The sequence below is a fragment of the Bombyx mandarina genome, chromosome 04 (assembly GCF_030267445.1).
Source record: "Bombyx mandarina strain Sakado chromosome 04, ASM3026744v2".
Classification (NCBI taxonomy): Eukaryota; Metazoa; Arthropoda; class Insecta; order Lepidoptera; family Bombycidae; genus Bombyx; species Bombyx mandarina.
In genome coordinates, this window is record NC_143211.1 from 11,120,557 (window position 1) to 11,140,518 (window position 19,962).

Here is a 19,962-nt window from a genome sequence, read left to right on the forward strand (position 1 = left end):
TATTTATTGACTTTGATATCGATTTAATATGATTGCTTATATAAAATTTCATATTTTATCATGCTTAAAACATACAAAAATAATAATTAAAACGTATTTTATAGGATTTCAAGAAAGTCGATGCCCCAAAACTATTATCTGTATATATTTAAATTCATTATGGAGCCCTCATCCGAAAAATCGGGCACCATTTTTCGGTCGGAATCTATTGATCATGACACTAATCATAAATACCTCTTTAAAATATGTCATCAAAACATATTTAGACATTCTGTTTAGATATTTCGGGAAAAAGGCAACCGACAAAATCTCTTCGGAACTATTTAAATAAAATAGTTTTATTCCGCAGTGAGTAAAACACTATTGTCAACTCGTTAAATATTTAATAATTAAGTGATTTTAGAGAGGAAGTCACAAGGAATGACGTTTGTAATTTTATTAACGAATAAATGTTCTGTAGGTGTTTTTTTTTATCAGGCGGTCCCTTGATAAGTTTAAAATTTGAATCACTCTCAAGTGAGAGTGATTCAAATGGTGCGGCGTACCTTCCTTGAGGTGCGCTGCGGTAGTGTGTTACGGGCTTTAGAGTCAGCAAAACAATTAAAATAGATTGTAATAGTCTAAGAAAAACACGTACTCAAAATACGATAACATTCAGCATGCTAGAAATGGGCAGATGGCACTGTACTACGCCATATCTTTATGTTTTGCGGCAAACGACAACTTTATAAAATCAGTGTAGCAAATTTTAAAAATCGTCATATCGTTTAATTGGCAAATTTGAAGCACGAACTCGTCTTAGATTTCACATAATATCTAAATTACATCATCTTTGCACATAACAATATACTTACTTCCTATTAAAGTATAAATTCTACAAATACATTCACTCAACAATATTTAAAATAAAATGAGCCAAGAACGTTTATCGATAAAACCTACTAACATTAAAATCTTCTGGGCAGCACTAAAACCGCCATGTTTTGTGGCCAGATGACGTCACAGTGGCACGAATTTTTTGTTGACGTTTCATTTCCATAGGTTTCCTACTTCAGTGTTGCGTAATTACTAGTGGTAGGACCTCTTGTGAGTCCGCGCGGGTAGGTACCACCACTTTGCCTATTTCTGCCGCGAAGCCTTAATGCATTTCGGTTTGAAGGGCGGGGCAGCCGTTGTAACTATACTGAGACCTTAGAACTTACCTATATCTCAAGGTGGGTGACCGTTGGCTACAAGAAGTGGATAGGTATATGGTTTGGCTATTTATGTTATCTTATCTGATTTTTTGGCGATAATGCGAGGAGTGAAGCTGTGTGATTTGTTTTATTTTGTCTATTTAGTGTTTATTCAGGTTTAAATGTGTAATAACAGTGGTTTATTAACTCTTTAGTATCTGTGAAAGTGCAGAAATGTGGGAAAATAAAACAAAGCCGCTGGACGTAAATTCTCGGGATCTTCCAAAAAGTTCACTGGAAAAGTCTCAGTAAATGACCACCATTTTACTGAGATAATATCATTTAATTTCATATTATCTCAGTTGATTGATGTCTCAAATTAATCATTCTCATTTCATTTCACTCCATATTATCATTTTTCATAAAAATAATATAAATTAAAATAAGACTTGACCTAAAGGTCTTAGTTACCGCATCATAATCCATTTTTAAAAAAGCTTTCATATCTAAGCTATGACATGTATGCTGGTCAATGCTGTATGTGTGGTTTGGAAGTGATTGGTTTTAAATTTGTGAAATTGTGAAAATGTTTGTAAGGAGTGGTATAGCATATTTTGCTTTAATTGTGACATTTACTATAGTTTATGCACATTCACATTCGCATAGTGACGAATCTCCAGCTTTTAAGTACTCCAAACATGCCAACGAACAGAAAGAACATGATAAAATTTATGAACCAGATTACAACTTATACGTCAGTGCTTTGTGTTCTACATTGTTTATAAGTATAGTGCCATTCTTTATACTTTTCTTTATACCCATAGATGGTACAATTGAAAAGCAGCCCTTACTTAAAATACTCCTAGCTTTCGCGTCTGGTGGACTCCTCGGCGATGCGTTCCTGCATTTAATACCTCATGCACTCATGCCTCACAACGACAAACAAGGGCATAGTCACAGTCATTCCCATTCTCACGGAACCCAAGAACATAGTCCACATGACATAACAGTCGGTCTTGGAGTACTTGGTGGAATTATTACATTTTTAGTTGTGGAAAAAACTGTCAGACTTTTTAGTGGGGGTCATGGACATTCTCATGGAGACAAAAAGAAGACCGATGATAAATTGAAAAAGAAAACAAAGGATAATAAAAATAAACAAGAAGACATCAAGATTGCTGGATATTTAAATTTAGCTGCTGATTTTACACATAACTTTACTGATGGACTTGCAATTGGAGCTTCTTTTATTGCAGGCCAAAGTATCGGATATATAACCACAGTTACCATTCTTCTACATGAGATTCCACATGAAATTGGTGACTTTGCCATTTTGGTCCAATCTGGCTGTTCAAGAAAGAAAGCTATGCTATTACAATTGCTTACTGCTTTTGGAGCAATTTCAGGGACCTTTATTTCAATTTACTTAAGAGGTTCAGGGGAAGGCCTTGTCTCATCTCTGATATTACCTTTCACAGCAGGAGGATTTATTTATATTGCTACAGTATCAGTAATCCCTGAGTTATTGGAAGGCTCAAACAATAAATTTTCCCAATCCATTAAAGAAATAATTGCACTCTTAGCTGGAGTGTACATGATGGTACTTATAGCACAATATGAATAAATTTATAGAATTTTTAGATAAAATGTAATTTTTTATTCCAATAAAATAACATCACAAAAAGTTTTCTTTTTTTTTATAAAACTTCTGTATTGGTGGAATGATCTCTAAAGACATTTGAAAATAAAACTAATAATAAAAAGGTAATTATCATAATATTACACTAAATAAATCTCACATCTGAAAACTTTCACAAAACTTATTTCTTCATAATTTGGTTTAACCAATGTAGCAATGCTGTCATAATTTGTCTGAAACTATTAATTGGAACAAGCATTCTCACTTATAACTTCTCCATTCTTCTTTCTGGTTATTCCCTCAATGCTGAGGATCGTGACTGTATGTCAATCTTCTCCACTCGGTCCGGTTCTGCGCCATATGTACCGCTCCCCATATCTGGCCTCCAGTCACCTCCCTGAGTTGGTCAACCCATCTAGCTGGCGCTCTTCCCCTCCATCTGTCCGAGAATTGTGAGTTTCTCCAGGCTGTGCAATGAGGACCGCATTATGTGCCCAAAGAAACTCCGGATCCTTTCCTGGCACATAGTCAGCAGGCGCTTGGTGACCTTCAACTCTTCGAGGATGGAGACATTGGTTCTCATAGCTGTCCAAGGAATACGTAGCAGCTTTCTCCAGCAATACATTTCAAACGCCTCAATCTTTTTGCGTTCCTTTTTCCTGAGACACCAAGTCTCCACCCCATTGCTTTATCTATAAATACCTAAAATGTTAATATTTCAAGTGCGTTGAACTGTTGATAACCGGATTCCGGTTTTGCAACAAGATATGCGTGAACTGTTGATAACCGGATTCCGGTTGCGAATAGTCCGGAATTTGGACTCTTAACAGAAATTCTACTATTATGTTTTATTCTTTCTAACACATTTAAAACTGTACCTAATGAATGGATCTTCTCTCTCGCACAAAATTCATATTAGATTTAGAGAAAATCAGGTTTTTTAGATCTAGATCTCAGTTTTACTCGGACTGTTGATTCACCCAATTCCGGTGCAGTTGGCGTCAAAATGTCATTTTGACATTTTACTGCATTTTACTGTCGAAAAGTTAAGTAAATTTAAAACTATTGTTTACTGTCTTTTAGAACAACAACTAATAAACTGTAAAGTTTTGCTTTATTACTTATTAGAAACTGCCAGAAACGTCTTATTTACAGTTTTGTTTTCTTAATTTAGTGTTTCTTCTGCCTTAAGCATGTAATGGTCTATTATTCTTCCAAAAAGTATTGAACTCTCAGTAAACTCAGGGTATTTTACTATGATTTTCCATTTTTCTCACCTAACATCTACAGCATTATCTTGCCTCATTTAATTTTATTTCGTGTTTGGGCTACATTCCCTCGGTCTATCCAATACACAAATGAAATAAAATGCTAATTAAATGTCAATTATTTTTTTACTTTTAATATTAAAATTGTATTTTTTTTAAGGAATTCTTATTTCCTGAAAGCCACTGCTAACATATTGCTTGGGACCTTTATAAATGTACAACATACTTTAGTGCTATTTTTTATACTGTATTCATTCACTTCATGAAAGCATTTTGAGAAATTGAGATGATCTTTTCATCTCAATTTTATCACCACATAATTCTCCACCAAAGCACAGTTCAACTAGCTGGAAACCTGTTCATCCAGTTAGTTTCAATATCATTGACCATCAGTGAACACTCACTATCAGATGAACCATATACCTATTGGGTGTACAGAAAATACCAAAGGGTGAAAAGGAACAAACTACTATGTTAAAGTCATGTCAAATCAAATGGGAAAATACATCAGATACATTCCAAGTGGTTTGTGTGATTAATTTAAACATATACAGTATACAATGGATCTAAAATCCATAAGATTAAAGTGATTTATCACATAATTTGAAAACAGGCAAGGTGCAAAAAAAGGTTATGTCTAAGCAACCATTCATTAAACTTTCATTAGTACAAAACCCTTCTGTTAAAACACCGAATAAATGAAAGAATCAATGAGTTGAATTTTTTATTTGTTTAGTTTACTTCTTCTTTGATACACCAACAGTTCTTCCTCTCCTGCCAGTAGTCTTAGTGTGCTGACCACGCACACGAAGGCCCCAGTAATGTCGCATCCCTCTGTGAGCGCGAATCTTCTTGAGCCTCTCCAAATCTTCACGGAGTTTTGAATCCAAGTTGGAGGAGGTCAGCTGGCTGTATTTACCATCAACAATATCCTTTTGCCTATTTAGGAACCAGTCTGGTATCTTATACTGCCTAGGATTCGACATGATAGTGATAATTTTTTCAACCTGAAACAATTTTTGCACTTTATCCTTCTGCAATGGACAACTTTAGCCTCATTTCTTAAAGTTTATTATGCATAGAAACATTGACATGGCGATATCTATGAGATCCGGTAACACCACTTAACAGTATATGAACTGTGAATTAGCCATCCAGCCACTAAAATAAATAAATTGTTTATTGTTAGTCCTTTTGCAATTTATCTAAATTTTTTATTTTTTAGATTTATAGTAAAAATGCAATAAGCATTACATTTTGAAATCTGACAAATTGTGTGCAAACTTTTTACCTAAATATCTAACGCCATACCCTAATTTCTTTAAATACATAACTGCAATTGCCTTAAAATTCGTTCTTGAATGATTTATGGTATAAAAAAAATACAAACGTCATGAATGAATTAAACTGGCTTAATATAAAATTTAGCACAATTAAATTTTTCACCTTACTGTGTATATGTATGACAAAATAATATTTTTTATTTATTGCAAAGGTGAGTGAGACTATGCTTTTATATTAACTTATGTCATAAGTTGTTATTAGACATGTTACATACACTTCATAATGTGTATGGTGCAACCCACCTAGAAACATGAGTTTGGAGTCTATATCCCAACAAGGATTGTCCGAACCTTCAAACTTCAATGCATGACTGCTTCAGAGTAGCAGTCAGTGATATGGTTATACCTACTGTTGCATCATACACTCCACCACCCGTAAAATAAGCATTTTACTTATAGAAAATTCAAAATTACTAATTTCTTGATCAAAAATCTTCTTAATCTATAACTTCTTGTCTTCTTTGATGTACTAATGTATTGTGAAATGCAATTCTAAAACATCAACTTTTTGTCCAACACCAAATAATTGTAAAAAATACATGAGAAATTATTTTATTTTTGCTTTTCTCACTACATTAAATTGATTTAATTTAAAAATCTATGTCTAGTTCTGTATTCTAATTATTAGTTAATGTTTAAAATAGTGAAGTAAACTGATTATGTGGCCCAAGATCAATCTAATTTTTTAATTTTTTCATTCTGTAATTAATTATTATTATTGATTACTTTTCAGAGGACGAAAAATTATGTTTGGAATGAATATGAAAAAAGGGGTATTTTGAATATTTTGTCATATCCAAAAATATATTTAAATACCTTTTATTTTAGAACCTCAATAGAACTTGTTAGTAACAACAAAAACATGACTAGAAAAAATACTGACATTAGTTTATAACGTAAGTGTTGTTTTGTAAGGTGACAACAAAAATGCGTTATGAGAATGATTTGAAAGTTTACGCACCCTTGTTCTTAGAGTTTATAGTTGCATTTATTTAATTTATATTTGCTTATTAAACATTTCATGAAACTATGTGCATTCGGGACAAAAACTACCATGAATCCTGTGTACCTAAAATCTTGTTACTATTTCTGACAGACCTAAATTATTATTTATGTACTAGGTACTATTTTTCGTGCGTTTTTAGTTACATTCCGAGGAGAGTACGGTAGTGCAATGAAGTTTAATAAATCCTGACCCTTATTGTTTCTAGGATCATATTTAGAAGTCAAACTAACATACAGTACCATTATTGATATATGATATAAGTTCAAAACATACCTCTTCTTCTGTGCATTCGCCAGCACGCTTGTCAAGATCAATGTCGGCTTTTTTGAGAACAATGTTGGAGTACCTCCGGCCAACACCTTTGATAGCCGTCATCGCAAACATAACCTTGCGTTTGCCATCGATGTTCGTATTCATGATACGAAGAATATGTTGAAATTTGTCTGGAATGACCAGCGACTGTAACATACAAGATGTTTTACTTCCTCAAATAATATCAACAATACCTTTCTCTTACTCCACATTACGCAATTCAAAACTTTTAAGCACTTCATGATTAATGATTACTGAAATAAATACAGATTATTTACCATTTTGGTTAAGTTTCTAACCAACGTTCCCAAACACAACACAGGGGAAACGAAAAGAAACACGGAGCAAAGCTGATCTATGGTATCTATTATAACATAGAGTAAAATTACAATTTTCAAAAACAGGAAGGCCAAAGTATCACAATCCCAATGTGTTGTTTATGGTCGACGTTGTGTCAGTTAAAATAACTTTCTTGACTAAGCCTAAGCCAGTGCTAACATGGCCTACAGCATGAGTTCAAATCGGCAAAATAAACGTTCTAATTTCTCAATTTATCGTACAAACAGAAAAAAAATCAACCAATGGTTTTAAAAATATCAATTTAATTGGTGTGTTCTTATTTCTTGGAACTTTTAATTCGCCATTATAAATCACAAGCTAAATTTCCTATTAATAAATAATATCATCAATTTTATAACAACATTGAAAACGACCATGAACTAAAACTAAAATATTTAATTTATTGAAACTATACATTGTAAAAATTATACATAAAATATACTGACGCTATAATCTTCTTATCAGCCCACGGAAACGTCCACTGCTGAACATAGCTCCCCCTTTATGTAAGACCGGTCCTGCGCTGCCTGCATCCAGCGGATCCCCGCGAACCTCAATAGGCATCGTTCTAGCTTATGTGTGGCGGTCCATTTTATCAACGTGAACAATATAATTTTGCGATAATTTTCAGTTTATATTAAAGCTTCTAGCGTCTTGTTGGCTCCCACAAGACGTGGGACTCTCGTATAATTTCTACTTCTACTAATCTAAATTAATAATATGACAGAATAATCATTTTATTCATGTTACTCTACTCCTCGCGCTTCTGCTAAAAATAATTATAGTACGGTGTGCTTAGTGAGAATTTTTTAACATTGTCGACAGCGTAAAAGCTAACTCAAATTTGTATGCAGTTGGAACAGCAAATCGAGCAGAAAACGTAGGTAAACATTCCAACTCCAAATTTGAGTTAACTTTTACACTATCAAGAACGTAGAAAATTCGCCCTAAGCACACGGACGCAGACTTGTGTAACTCATGAGTGATTTGTTCCGATTAATTGTTAAATGAACCGTTCTGAGTAAAATGAACTTGCTTATATTTATGTAATGTTTTTCGGAGTCCACCTAACTCCAACTTTCTGCTCTGTGTGCTTAGTACGAGTTTATTAACGTTCTCGATAGCGTAAAAGTTAACCCAATTTTGTATGCAATTGAAACAGCGCCCCTAACGGCAAACGTAGGCAAACGATCCCATTCCATACAAATATGAGCTAACTTTTACGCTATCGAGAACGTTAAAAAACTCGCACCACACTGAATACTTGCTACCGTGTTGACTCAATACAGATTCACATTCACAACTCCCATAAAACCAATTTGGAACTGCCGAACGATTTTGTGAATCAAATTCAATTTCCAGCACGAGGTTTTGTGTATGAGTTCAAGAACGCAAACAACTTGTCCAAAGTTTATTTTTTTTCACTTTTTGAATTGACTATTAAATTTGACTGGTAAATAGAAGCGAATTCAAAGCTAAATAGATTTTTACCCTTAGACCTATATTCTTGTATTTTGAAATGTCTTATTTATGTATATATTTACGAATTTGCCGTTTTACAAGGCCATATTATTATGACACATCATGCATGCCTAGAAAAAAATTTAAATTCTAGCAATAAATCAAATTACCTAATTTTATTTATAAAATATGGAATTCTATTTTCAAATTCGGTCATTTGATTAGTGCTTTGTTTTCACCACATTCATGTTAATATAGGTATAGTAAAAATATATGTAACATTATTACATAAGAGTTCCATCGCGGCAGCAATGCCGCACAAACAGCCCTCAACATTAATTATATATGTATGGAGTGAACACTGAGTAAGCCTTTCCGGAAATTTGATATAAAATACGAACGCCTAAATCTATACAATCATCAACGACGAATCAGAGGCGATCGTGGAAAATAACGACACTCAAACTATCGTTGAGTTAGCAACAGCTTTTAATGCTAGCATCAATACAATATAGGTTTATTTGCGTCAAATTGGGAAAGTAACAAAACTTGTTATGTAGTTGCTGCACCAATTGAACGATCGCCAACGCGACGAACGCATTAAAATATAAGTTGCGTATACAGTTGCTCGACAGACTCAGAAAGTATGGGATTTTAAACCGCATTATAACTTGCCAAGAAAAAATCATTATTTTTAATAATTGTAAGCGGTCATCATGTTGATTATACCCTGGTTAAGCAATTAAGCAATGCCCTAAAAAAAAACACATCCATAAAAGTCATGGTCAATATTTGATGGTCTAGTGCCGGTATCACACCTTCTGATCAAATGGCAACAGCATTACTGCAGATTTGTGACATGAGGAACTGGACAAAAGTTGAATGCTCGCATAAATAACTATTTGCTATTTGAGATTAATTATGGTAACTCCATTAGGACTTCTTGGAAAGCTTATCATTGTCATGATATATAACCAAATACTCGAAATTGAAAAACTTATTGTGGTTTATATGTGCGTTTTGGGGGAAATCGAGAGAAATTACACTCGATTAAATACCAAACACTTTTTTCTTGAAAAATCAGCTGCTAGCGACATCTTTACCAGATTTCGTGGGCCAGTGTCCTACACTATCACAATTGAAATAGAGTATAGATTAAAAATACCCTCTGCTGGCAACAATAGCCAATATTTCATGAGTGTTCTTCCGTCGTCCGCCGGTTTCTATTTTTCAAAAAACAGGATTGAGTCAGTCTTTTGCAACATAAACTTAAGAATAGTGAAACAATGCACGCAGAAACGACATTAACGCTTATACAAATACTTGAGAAGACAGTTTCACCTGGTAAGTAATATGACTAACATCAACATGAACATGGATGGCGTTATAGAAAATAACGTACTTTTGCTACCTATAAACTGTCATGATTCTCAAATTTATCCGGAAAAACTGTAGAATGGATAAAAAATGGCATTTCTCAGCAAGAAGCATTTGAATTAAAACGAGACTGTAATTTTATCTAGTATCACCAACCGCAATGCTTACCTGTCATCCAGGAAACTTCTAGTTCAGCTTTCGAACCTCACGATGTCTGTGTTATTAACATTGAATGAAAAAGTGTGCTATAACTTTTGAATTCAATAGCTATTTTAATTCATTATACATATAAAAAACAAAAAAATAAGTTTAAGGTTAGAAAATAGTGGATATTCTGTAGTATTCAATGAATAGGTAACGATTTTGTACATACATAGCCTAATAGAAAAGAAACGATGTGTAACAGGGGCCGTATAAAATATATTTAAACAACATTATTTCAAAGTATAAAAATATTTATTAAGAAATTATAATAAAAGAAGTAGTGGTACTAAATAATCAATTGGTTTTGATATTCCTTTGGCATTGATGACTTGGATTAGTGATCGTGACTACTCACCATTAGGTGGCCTGTATTCTCGCCTGGTTTCAGTGGTAATAAAATACAAAAAAGACCTCACAAATTTGATTCTCTAACACCTTTTGTTTTCATGTGACATATCAGTATACAGACATAGTTAAATTTGGGGTACTTCACTTTGTAAATTATGTACTTAGATTATGGTTATTGCTTACAGATCGAAATGAATTGGAAGCAGCAGTTAGATACCTCGACCATGCTGCCACCACAAATTTCACAACATTCATCAAAATGTTGTCCGATGTCCTTCTCCAAGGTGGTAACAGTCAAGTGGCTAGGATGGCAGCTGGTTTGCAATTGAAAAATCATCTCACTTCTAAAGATCCTACACTTAAACAACAATATCAACAAAGATGGCTGGCTTTGGCAGAAGATGTTCGACTTTATATAAAAGAAAATGTAAGGCAATATTGCAAACAAGAAACAAGCGAAACATTGAAAAATTCACTAATAAGTTACTTAATAATATAAATATATATAATATTATCTCTAGCTAAATTGCTCAATTATTGTCTAAATAGCAATTCCCTATTTATTTTTTTACCTATTATCTTTTAAATATTGATAGAACACTATGTATGTCTTACCTAGATTAAAACGAAAATTAGTAATACATATAATTTAACACAAAACTAATAAATACATTTTTTTTACAAACTAATGAAGGTGGAGAATCTGATAAGTTCCATCAGGTGTAGGTTACCAAGTTATATTTAATTTTAAACCTAGTTTATTTTTTAGATTTTAGCTGCTATAGGAACAGAGAATAGTCGTCCAAGTTCAGCAGCACAGTGTGTGGCGTATGTAGCAGTAGCTGAGCTCCCAGTAGGACAATGGAATGATCTAATACCAATTCTTGTAGAAAATGTTGTTCATGTCCAATCTACTGAACTCAAAAAGGAAGCGACTTTGGAGGCTATTGGTAACTGAATGAACATTTGATAGTTAAAAGAGCTATGACAAATTATGATATATAATCAAATAAATAAAAAATTTGAACAGTTTTAATTGTGCTTTATACTAAAGGCAAATTGCTATTAATCACTTTAACAATACTGATGTATTTCTTATTCTTCTAGGCTACATTTGTCAGGATATTGATGCTGAAGTTTTAACAGAAAGAAGTAATCAAATTCTTACGGCCATCATACATGGCATGAGGTCAACTGAACCCAGTAATCATGTTCGACTAGCTGCTACTCAAGCTTTGCTCAACTCTCTAGAATTCACCAGAGCGAACTTTGAAAAAGAAAATGAAAGAAACTTTATTATGGAGGTTGTCTGTGAAGCCACACAGTCTAGTGACATGAGAATCAGCGTTGCTGCTTTGCAATGCTTAGTAAGTTTTATAAATATATAATGTGAATCCAAGTATTATATTTAAAATTAAAATTAAATACCACCTTAGCTACCACATTAGCTTTCTTCCCATGAAAGTAGAAAAAATTATATACCTCAGGAATATTACTTTTTTGTGGATAGTATCCTTTTATGTCCTTTTCTGTACTCTTGACCGCATTTATGTAAAATTTCATAATTAATGGTTGATTAGTTAGATATGAAAGTGTATGAATTACAATTTATATTAATATTACATTTACTCAGTTATAAATTTATAATATTAATATGAATAACAAAGCTAAGACTTATTTTTTGGGATACCAGCTATTGACATGATTAAATTTAAACAATTACTGTATTAATTAATTTAAGAAATAGTTTTTAATCAAACAAAATTATCTTCAGGTGAAAATTTTATCACTTTATTATCAACATATGGAACCTTACATGGGACAAGCTCTATTCCCCATAACACTTGAGGCTATGAAATCTGATATTGATGAGATTTCATTACAAGGTATTGAATTCTGGTCCAATGTGAGCGATGAGGAAATAGATCTCGCAATTGAAGAAGCTGAAGCAGTTGAAGCAGGTATGAAAGTGATACTTCTATTCTCATGTTGTGTTTAAAAAAAATGACTAAGTATAAACTTTCTAAATTCATTATTACTTCAAATTCACAGGTCGACCTCCAACTAGAACTTCACGATTCTATGCAAGAGGGGCACTTCAATACCTTGCACCTGTCTTGATGCAAAAACTAACAAAACAAGATGATTCTGATGATGAATTGGAATGGAATCCGTCAAAGGCTGCTTCTGTTTGTCTTATGCTTTTGTCAAATTGCTGTGAAGACGAAATTGTACCGCATGTGTTACCGTTTATTAATTGTAACATTAAAAGTGAAAATTGGCGATACAGAGAAGCTGCTCTAATGGCATTTGGTTCAATTCTTGGTGGTCTTGGAGCTAACACTCTGAAACCATTAGTAGAAAATGCCATGCCAACTTTGATTGAAGCGATGTATGATTCTAGTATAGCTGTAAGGGACACCGCTGCTTGGACATTTGGTAGAATTTGTGAAATTGTCCCTGAAGCTGCTATCAATGAAACATATTTGAAACCATTATTAGAGAGTCTTGTAAATGGTTTAAAAGCTGAACCTAGAGTTGCAGCTAATGTTTGTTGGGCATTCACCGGTTTGGCAGAAGCAGCATACGAGGCAGCTGATGGGGGTGATTCTAATCAGCCAAAGACATATTGCATGTCAAATTATTTTGATTTCATCGTTCAGAGATTACTTGAAACAACAGATCGTCAAGATGCTGCTCAACATAATTTGAGATCAGCTGCATATGAAGCTCTAATGGAAATGGTCAAAAATTCGCCCAGTGACTGTTATGTCACAGTCCAAAAGACCACTATGGTTATACTTGAGAGACTCCAACAAGTTCTACAAATGGAAATACATGTTTCTAGTCAAGCTGACCGTTCTCAATTTAATGACCTCCAAAGTTTGTTATGTGCAACCTTGCATTCGGTTCTAAAAAAAGTTACTCCTGATGATGCTCCTCAAATATCAGACACAATAATGACTGCTTTGTTAACTGTATTTGCAAGTAATGCTGGAAAAGCAGGCAGTGTTCAGGAGGATGCTCTAATGGCTGTTTCTACCCTTGTTGAAGTTTTAGGAGAAGAGTTCTTAAAATACATGGATACATTCAAAAAATACCTTTATACTGGTCTTAAAAACCACCAGGAGTACCAAGTTTGCATTGCAGCTGTAGGATTGACTGGTGATATCTGTCGCGCCTTGAAAAATAAGGTCAGTAAAATGTATTTGATCAAACTTTGTTATCAATTTATTATCTGTCAACCATTGTCATTATTTCGTTATTTATTTTATTTGCAGATGGCACCTTATTGTGATGAGATAATAGTTTTATTATTGGAGAATTTAGGTGATCCATCAATTCACCGATCAGTGAAGCCTGAAATATTATCCGTATTTGGAGACATTGCTTTGAGTATTGGTAGCGATTTTGGGAAATATTTTGATGTCGTCATGCAAATGCTATTGCAGGTACGTCTGTTCATAAAGGGTCAAAAGCTTAGCTATAAAGTGCAGTAGTTTGTCCTGGGTAAATCAATCCTGTACTAAATGAGGACATGTTACATATATTGGGATACCAAGTTAACGAATTTTATAATATTGTCTGTCTGATAACATTTAATAATGAAATGATTGCAGGCTAGTAATGCTCAAGTGGACCATAACGACTATGATATGGTTGAATATTTGGGTGAACTCCGCGAAAGCGTTCTGGAAGCATATACTGGAATAATTCAAGGCCTTAAAGGTGTAGGTTCTCAGGTATGTTACTATAGTTTCTTGAATATTGTTGAGATTATAATATTATGTTCATTGGAAATGTAGAATATTTGTAGATATGTTCCAACGATAATTGCTTAATCTGTAAAAATAAAGTCATAATGTGATACCTAGACTAAAATCTATTATTGGCTTTGAAGGTGTTGTATTGTAACTACACACAATTTATCACAAATAAACATTTTCTTCCATTCAACATGGGAGTTTTCGGATTGCCGCCATACATAGATTATGGTTCTAGAAATTTTCTAAGCTAAATTTCCTTGTCAAATTAGTGATCCTGACTTGGAGAATAATATCCACCAATATTTATGTAAAAAATAAATCACTCCGAGGCTATAAGTAGATGCCTGGTGCTTCACCATAAAATCAGCAATCAAAATATGTACAACAAACAAATAACAAGAAAATAATTAATTGGTATTGATATTCTTCGATTAATTTGGCTGGTGAAATTTATTAAACAAATAATATATATGCTTACTTAAACTTTAAATACAGCTTCCTTAAAATTATTATTTACTAGCTGACCCGGCAGACTTCGTAGTGCCTCAATCGATAAATAAAAGACCTAAGCTTTTGTATAAAATAAATTTAAAACAAACAAAAGGAATCCGTCCGACGGGGGACACATCAAAGGAACAACAAAATTATTATTTTTATATAATTCCGAGCATTTTCATATTTATCTACCTTTTAAACCTTCTCTGGACTTCCACAAATAATTTAAGACCAAAATAAGCAAAATCGGTCCAGCCGTTCTTGAGTTTTAGCGAGACTAACGAACAGCAATTCATTTTTATATTATTATTTATAAACAGGTACGACCGGACATCGCTATCGTCGAGCCGCACGTGCCGGCGATCGTTAACTTCATGATTCAGGTTGCGAACGAGGAGGACCGCACCGACGCCCAGATGGCGGTCATATCGGGGCTCATGGGCGACTTGACTAACGCGTTCGGGGCGCACGTGCTGCCCATGCTCGACACCAAGCCGCTCACCGACATGCTGCAGGTGGCGCGGCGCTCCCGCGTGGCGCGCACCAAGACGCTCGCCAATTGGGCGACCAAAGAGATGCGTCGCGTCAAGCAGACCCTCCCTCTTGCCAGCTGGTAATTATTTCACTTTCAATACTTACACCGAATGGTCTAGATGGTCTAGATACGAGGCCTAAATGAAAAAAATTAATATTTAGACCGAACTTCCACAGACATTAGAATTATTTATTTACTAGCGACCCGCCCTCGCTCCGCTTCGGATACATTAAATTTTATTATTGATAGCTGAGTCCCGCGATGTAACCCGCGGTTATTGCCGTACCGCGGGTGGCGCCGCGAGGCGAAGCTAGTCTAAAAAAAGTAGCCTAAGTTACTCCTTATATCATCAGCTAACTTATCAGTGAAAGTCCCTTCAAAATCGGTCCAGCCGTTCCAGAGATTAGCCGGAACAAACAGACAAAAAATGTAAAATATGTTATTTTGGTGTATGTACCGTATTTCATATGCATGTAGTAAAAAGCGGCTATTTCAATATTACAAACAGACACACCAATTTTATTTATATGTATAATAGATTTATTACACTTCATGCAAAATTTACATTGGCGGACTTAATGCCTAAGGCATTCTCTACCAGTCAACCAAAGGGAGTGCAGAGTAAATAATGGTAGGTAATTATCATACTTTACGAAACAAAACGTGTGTTTGATTCATGACAAAAATAGGCAGAATAGTGGTACTTGCCAACCAGTGCGGATTGGATCAGAACTTTTAAATTAATAATAACGCCCCCGGGGCTGTCAGAGTTTTGTACGAGAACTATATAGATGACTTATTGAGAGTATACTTAGGAACTTCGTATTGATTGAATTTGTGCAAAAATAAATTTGGTCTATCACAGATTAATTTTTTATAACCGAACAACAAACGTGTAGTTTTACTTTAAATATTCAACCTAATAAAATATTTGATGTAAAAACCTTTATTCGCGGTATTAATTTTTTTCCCATCGAAATATTGCTTTAAACGGTTTCCCCTTTCTAAAATCATCAAAGCTTTAAAATATTTTCAATGCGTCATATTTTTCTAACAAATATTTAAAATCCTGTTTTTTTTAATTGCTGATATGGAACAGTCATACGTTTCTGTTCATCTGAGGCCCAGAACTTTTCCGCTCATGTAATTAAAAAGCCAGGAACCGAGGATTTTTATAATTGATGGTTTGAGCAACCATGTGGTTCCGCCAGCATTAAATTTCAAAATTATCTGACTTTGACTACAAAGAGAAATATTTCACAATTAACCATCAAAACTCATCGAAATTCGAAATAGGTCCAGTAGTTTTCGCGTAAAAGTAAACCAATAATAACGCCGTTGTAGACAAAATTTAACTTCAATTGGGTGGGATTCATGCGATGTTTCTTTTTTTTATGTTGCTTAGATGGGTGGATAAGCTCATAGCCCCTCTGGTGTTAATTGGTTACTGGAGCCCATAGACATCTAAGACGTTAATGCGCCACACATCTTGAGATACAAGTTCTAAGGTCTCAGTATACGGTATATAATATCAATGGCTGCCCCACCCTTCAAACCGAAACGCATTACTGCTTCACATAGGCTGGGTGGTGATACCTACCCGTGAGGACTCATAAGACGTTCTACTACCAGTAATGACGCAAATTATAATTTTGCGAGTTTTCTTTTTACTACACGATGCTATTTCTTCACCGTGGAAGACAATCTGAACATTTGTTAAGTACTTATTTCATTAGAAAAATTGGTACTTGCCTGTGAGATTCGGAATCCGGTGCATCACTAGATACGAATGCACCGGACGTCTTATCATTTAGGCCACGACGACTTCAGACACATAGCCTTAAAAACATATATTTAATAATTATACTATTTTTGTCTCAATCAATTGTTTTTCACAGATTTGGAATTATCGACCACAGCATTGAAACGCAGCTTGAAACAACATACTGCTGGTAAAATCAATTTTTGAAGTCAGGCAAATTATAAAGTCCATTTAGTAAATAAATCGATAAGTGCATACATCGTCAGTTTGTACATTTCGGTCAGCATGTTAAATATTAGTCTATGAGAGAGTATGTTCTTATTGTTAAACGCGCTAAATGTTAAATTGCAGTTATTAAGTACTATTGTGTCCAAATAATTTATGAAAACGAAACTTGCGTAGATATTTAAACAAATTTAAGTAATAATTGATAGTATCTATGACGTATTCACACAAAAATGCACTTATCGTTTCATATATCACATAACTAATTATGTATGCCTGGCTATATCTTTCCATGATAATCTTGAAAGTTAGAGCATTTTCCTATTCGGTATTATAAATACAGACAGTGGCTGTGGTATGTTTACTTATGTGAGTTAAAGTGTTCTTTTGGAAGTTGACGTATGAAAGATGATGTATGTTACTTTAGGCATGCACATGTGCAAGGTATTGTGGATTGTATAAATTATTAATATGTTTTGTAAGATGTATGAAAGGAGGAATGTATGTGGTTGTCCGTCGTTGATGTTGGTAGCATAGACGACGTGTGGTATGCGAAATAAAAATTTGGTGTAATAAAATATGTTTAAGGTTCTCTCGACATTGTTAGAGACAGAAGGACGCCTTATTGGTTGTGATAACTTATCATTCACCACAAAACATCTGAGAGCAGCAGCGTTGGATGGACCATTAATACTGAATGATTTTTATATAACTGTAACTTTTAGGTCTTACTGTTTTATTACGAATTTATATTATTAAAAACGCTCAAATATGTTAGAAATTGAAAAATATTTTAGCTGCAAATACTGTGTTAGAAATTCCCCACATTAATTGCGGAGTAAAGAATTTTAAGCTAGACTCGCCTTAAGTACATCCTATTTTAATGGTTTAATTTTTTATGGTCTGTGTGGAATAAATGGTAAAGTAAAAAAACAAAAAAAGACTTCAATTTTATTACTGTTGGTATATTGTAATTACTTCATTTAACATTCGTTGTGAGCGACAAATAGTAAATACCTATTTATTGTCTAAATAAAGTATGGTAAAACGTTAATCATTAACAATCCATATTCAATTATAACATTTAGATCTAAATTTTATTAAAATTTTGACATCATTGAAATTATAGACATTATTTACCACATTTAAAAAAATATACTTTAAAACGATAAACGATAGTTTGACCGGGGCTTGTGGTGAATGAGAACTTATTTCCTTCCGATCTCGAATTAAAAAAAAAATGTACATATTATGTAATTAACGGATTTCCTTTGATATGAAATAGAATAATTGAAAATCGGCAGGCCTATTTTAAAAATTGTAAAATCGTGACAAAAAAATTGGAATCTCAGCTCAGGTGACGTACCTTATAAATATAATTATTTTTTCTAAATTAAAAATCTTTGTAGTCATTTCTGATGCCGAAGTAACTCAGCGTATATTAAATTTTAAGTCAACAGACAATACTCTGTATTTTAATTAATAGTAACCCTTAATTTATATCGTTAACACCGCGTTCGGTGCTAACCGTGTGTTCGCATGGAATTCTGAATGCTTCCTGGCCTATTTTCGTTAATATCTTAATTTTAATAGGTGATCTATTTTCGACGTCGCTTACACTGATTTCCATTTGGTACACATCACCGATTTTCATGATCCATCTGTATAAAACGTATAACAATAAAGATAAATAATATGGACATGGTGGTTAAAAGAAATGTTAGAGTTTCATATATTTTTTTACCTATAATTTAATGTCTGAGTGTCTGCTAGTCTGTGAGCATCACTGACAGGAACGATGTTTGCGTGATTAATGCAAGTTTTTATGAGATGTAAAATTGTTGAGGATTACAAAGAACGTGCGGTTGTGCGTAATCTACTTTCTACTTGAAGTATAGCATATCACAAGACCAAGCTCAGAAAATGTAAATGTTGAATTTAATAAACTTGTATCTGAGTATGATAGGAGATTGTGTGAGGACTAGTGCCATGCCATGAAAGGTTCTGAATTAGAATCATTGGCATTAAGTCGATGAATACCACCCACTTTTCTCATGCGGTATCAAATTAAATAAATTTTGTTGTGCCGTATGTTTCCGTTTTCAATTTAGTTAATCTATATATTACCCGTGTAAACTGTTCCATGGTAATTAAAACATTTAGAAATACACATTGTTTTATTAAACTTACCGTATTAATTAATGATAACAATACTCCGTCTTATTATTGCGCTCTAAATCTAGGAATTGGAAAATTCTTATCGAGTTAAAACAGGATCCTAATTAGCCTATTGAGGTGATTTACTGCTTTTCTAAGTTACCTAGTTTCCCTAGAAAATTGTTATGGCATGTTATTAAAGATATCAACAGTGGCAAATGACATAATTAAGATTAACATTATTAATTGTCAACAAAATCTTGCATATAAAATAAGAAATTGCCAAGGCTATATTATATAAAACACGAGGGAAAGAAAGCGAAATAAATTGTCCCTTCGTAATAAGGTGACACTCTACAAAACTTGCATACGCCCGGTCATGACCTATGCAAGTATAGTGTTCGCTAACGCGGCCCGCCTTATCTGAAACTTCTTTCAAGTAATTCAATCCCGTTTTTGCAGGATAGCCTGGATAGATTGTCGTGGCCGCCGTAAATTACATACCCGATCCTGTGGACCGAATGGTAAACAGTCGACGTCGCCCTAAAC

General features: G+C 33.8%; 3 protein-coding genes across 4 annotated transcripts; 2 read left to right on the forward strand and 1 right to left on the reverse strand.

Annotated features, from left to right (window-relative positions):
• The first annotated feature begins 1,059 nt into the window (after nucleotides 1-1,059).
• On the forward strand, nucleotides 1,060-2,859 carry Catsup (zinc transporter catecholamines up). The gene has a single exon (XM_028181545.2). The coding sequence runs from the start codon at nucleotides 1,762-1,764 to the stop codon at nucleotides 2,797-2,799; it is 1,038 nt and encodes a 345-aa protein (XP_028037346.2). The 5' UTR covers nucleotides 1,060-1,761; the 3' UTR covers nucleotides 2,800-2,859.
• Nucleotides 2,860-4,793: 1,934 nt separating this feature from the next.
• On the reverse strand, nucleotides 4,794-6,899 carry RpS18 (ribosomal protein S18). Its single transcript, XM_028181546.2, has 2 exons — nucleotides 6,705-6,899; nucleotides 4,794-5,089 (listed from the first exon to the last, which is right to left on the reverse strand). Exons 1-2 carry the CDS (start codon nucleotides 6,897-6,899, stop codon nucleotides 4,820-4,822), a joined length of 465 nt encoding a protein of 154 aa, XP_028037347.2. The 3' UTR covers nucleotides 4,794-4,819.
• A 2,576-nt stretch (nucleotides 6,900-9,475) lies between these two features.
• Nucleotides 9,476-19,424, forward strand: Fs(2)Ket (Importin subunit beta Fs(2)Ket). Of its 2 annotated transcripts, XM_028181537.2 has the most exons (10): nucleotides 9,476-9,887; nucleotides 10,658-10,899; nucleotides 11,242-11,422; nucleotides 11,580-11,839; nucleotides 12,247-12,433; nucleotides 12,525-13,666; nucleotides 13,754-13,924; nucleotides 14,093-14,215; nucleotides 15,055-15,347; nucleotides 17,168-19,424. In XM_028181537.2, coding segments are annotated over exons 1-10 (2,658 nt in total). In that variant the 5' UTR covers nucleotides 9,476-9,829; the 3' UTR covers nucleotides 17,169-19,424. The 2 variants fall into 2 exon arrangements, with proteins under 2 accessions (XP_028037338.1, XP_028037337.1); XM_028181536.2 differs by lacking the exon at nucleotides 17,168-19,424 and having other exon boundaries at nucleotides 15,055-15,351.
• Nucleotides 19,425-19,962: the final 538 nt, after the last annotated feature.

Bases quoted from the DNA above. Each gene is read 5' to 3' on its own strand.
- Catsup (XM_028181545.2), top strand. From the start codon at position 1,762: ATGTTTGTAAGGAGTGGTATAGCATATTTTGCTTTAATTGTGACATTT.
- RpS18 (XM_028181546.2), bottom strand. From the start codon at position 6,899: ATGTTACAGTCGCTGGTCATTCCAGACAAATTTCAACATATTCTTCGT. The intron at 5,090-6,704 runs GTATGTTTTGAA...AAATTGTTTCAG, and splicing joins GCGAATGCACAGAAGAAGAG to GTTGAAAAAATTATCACTAT.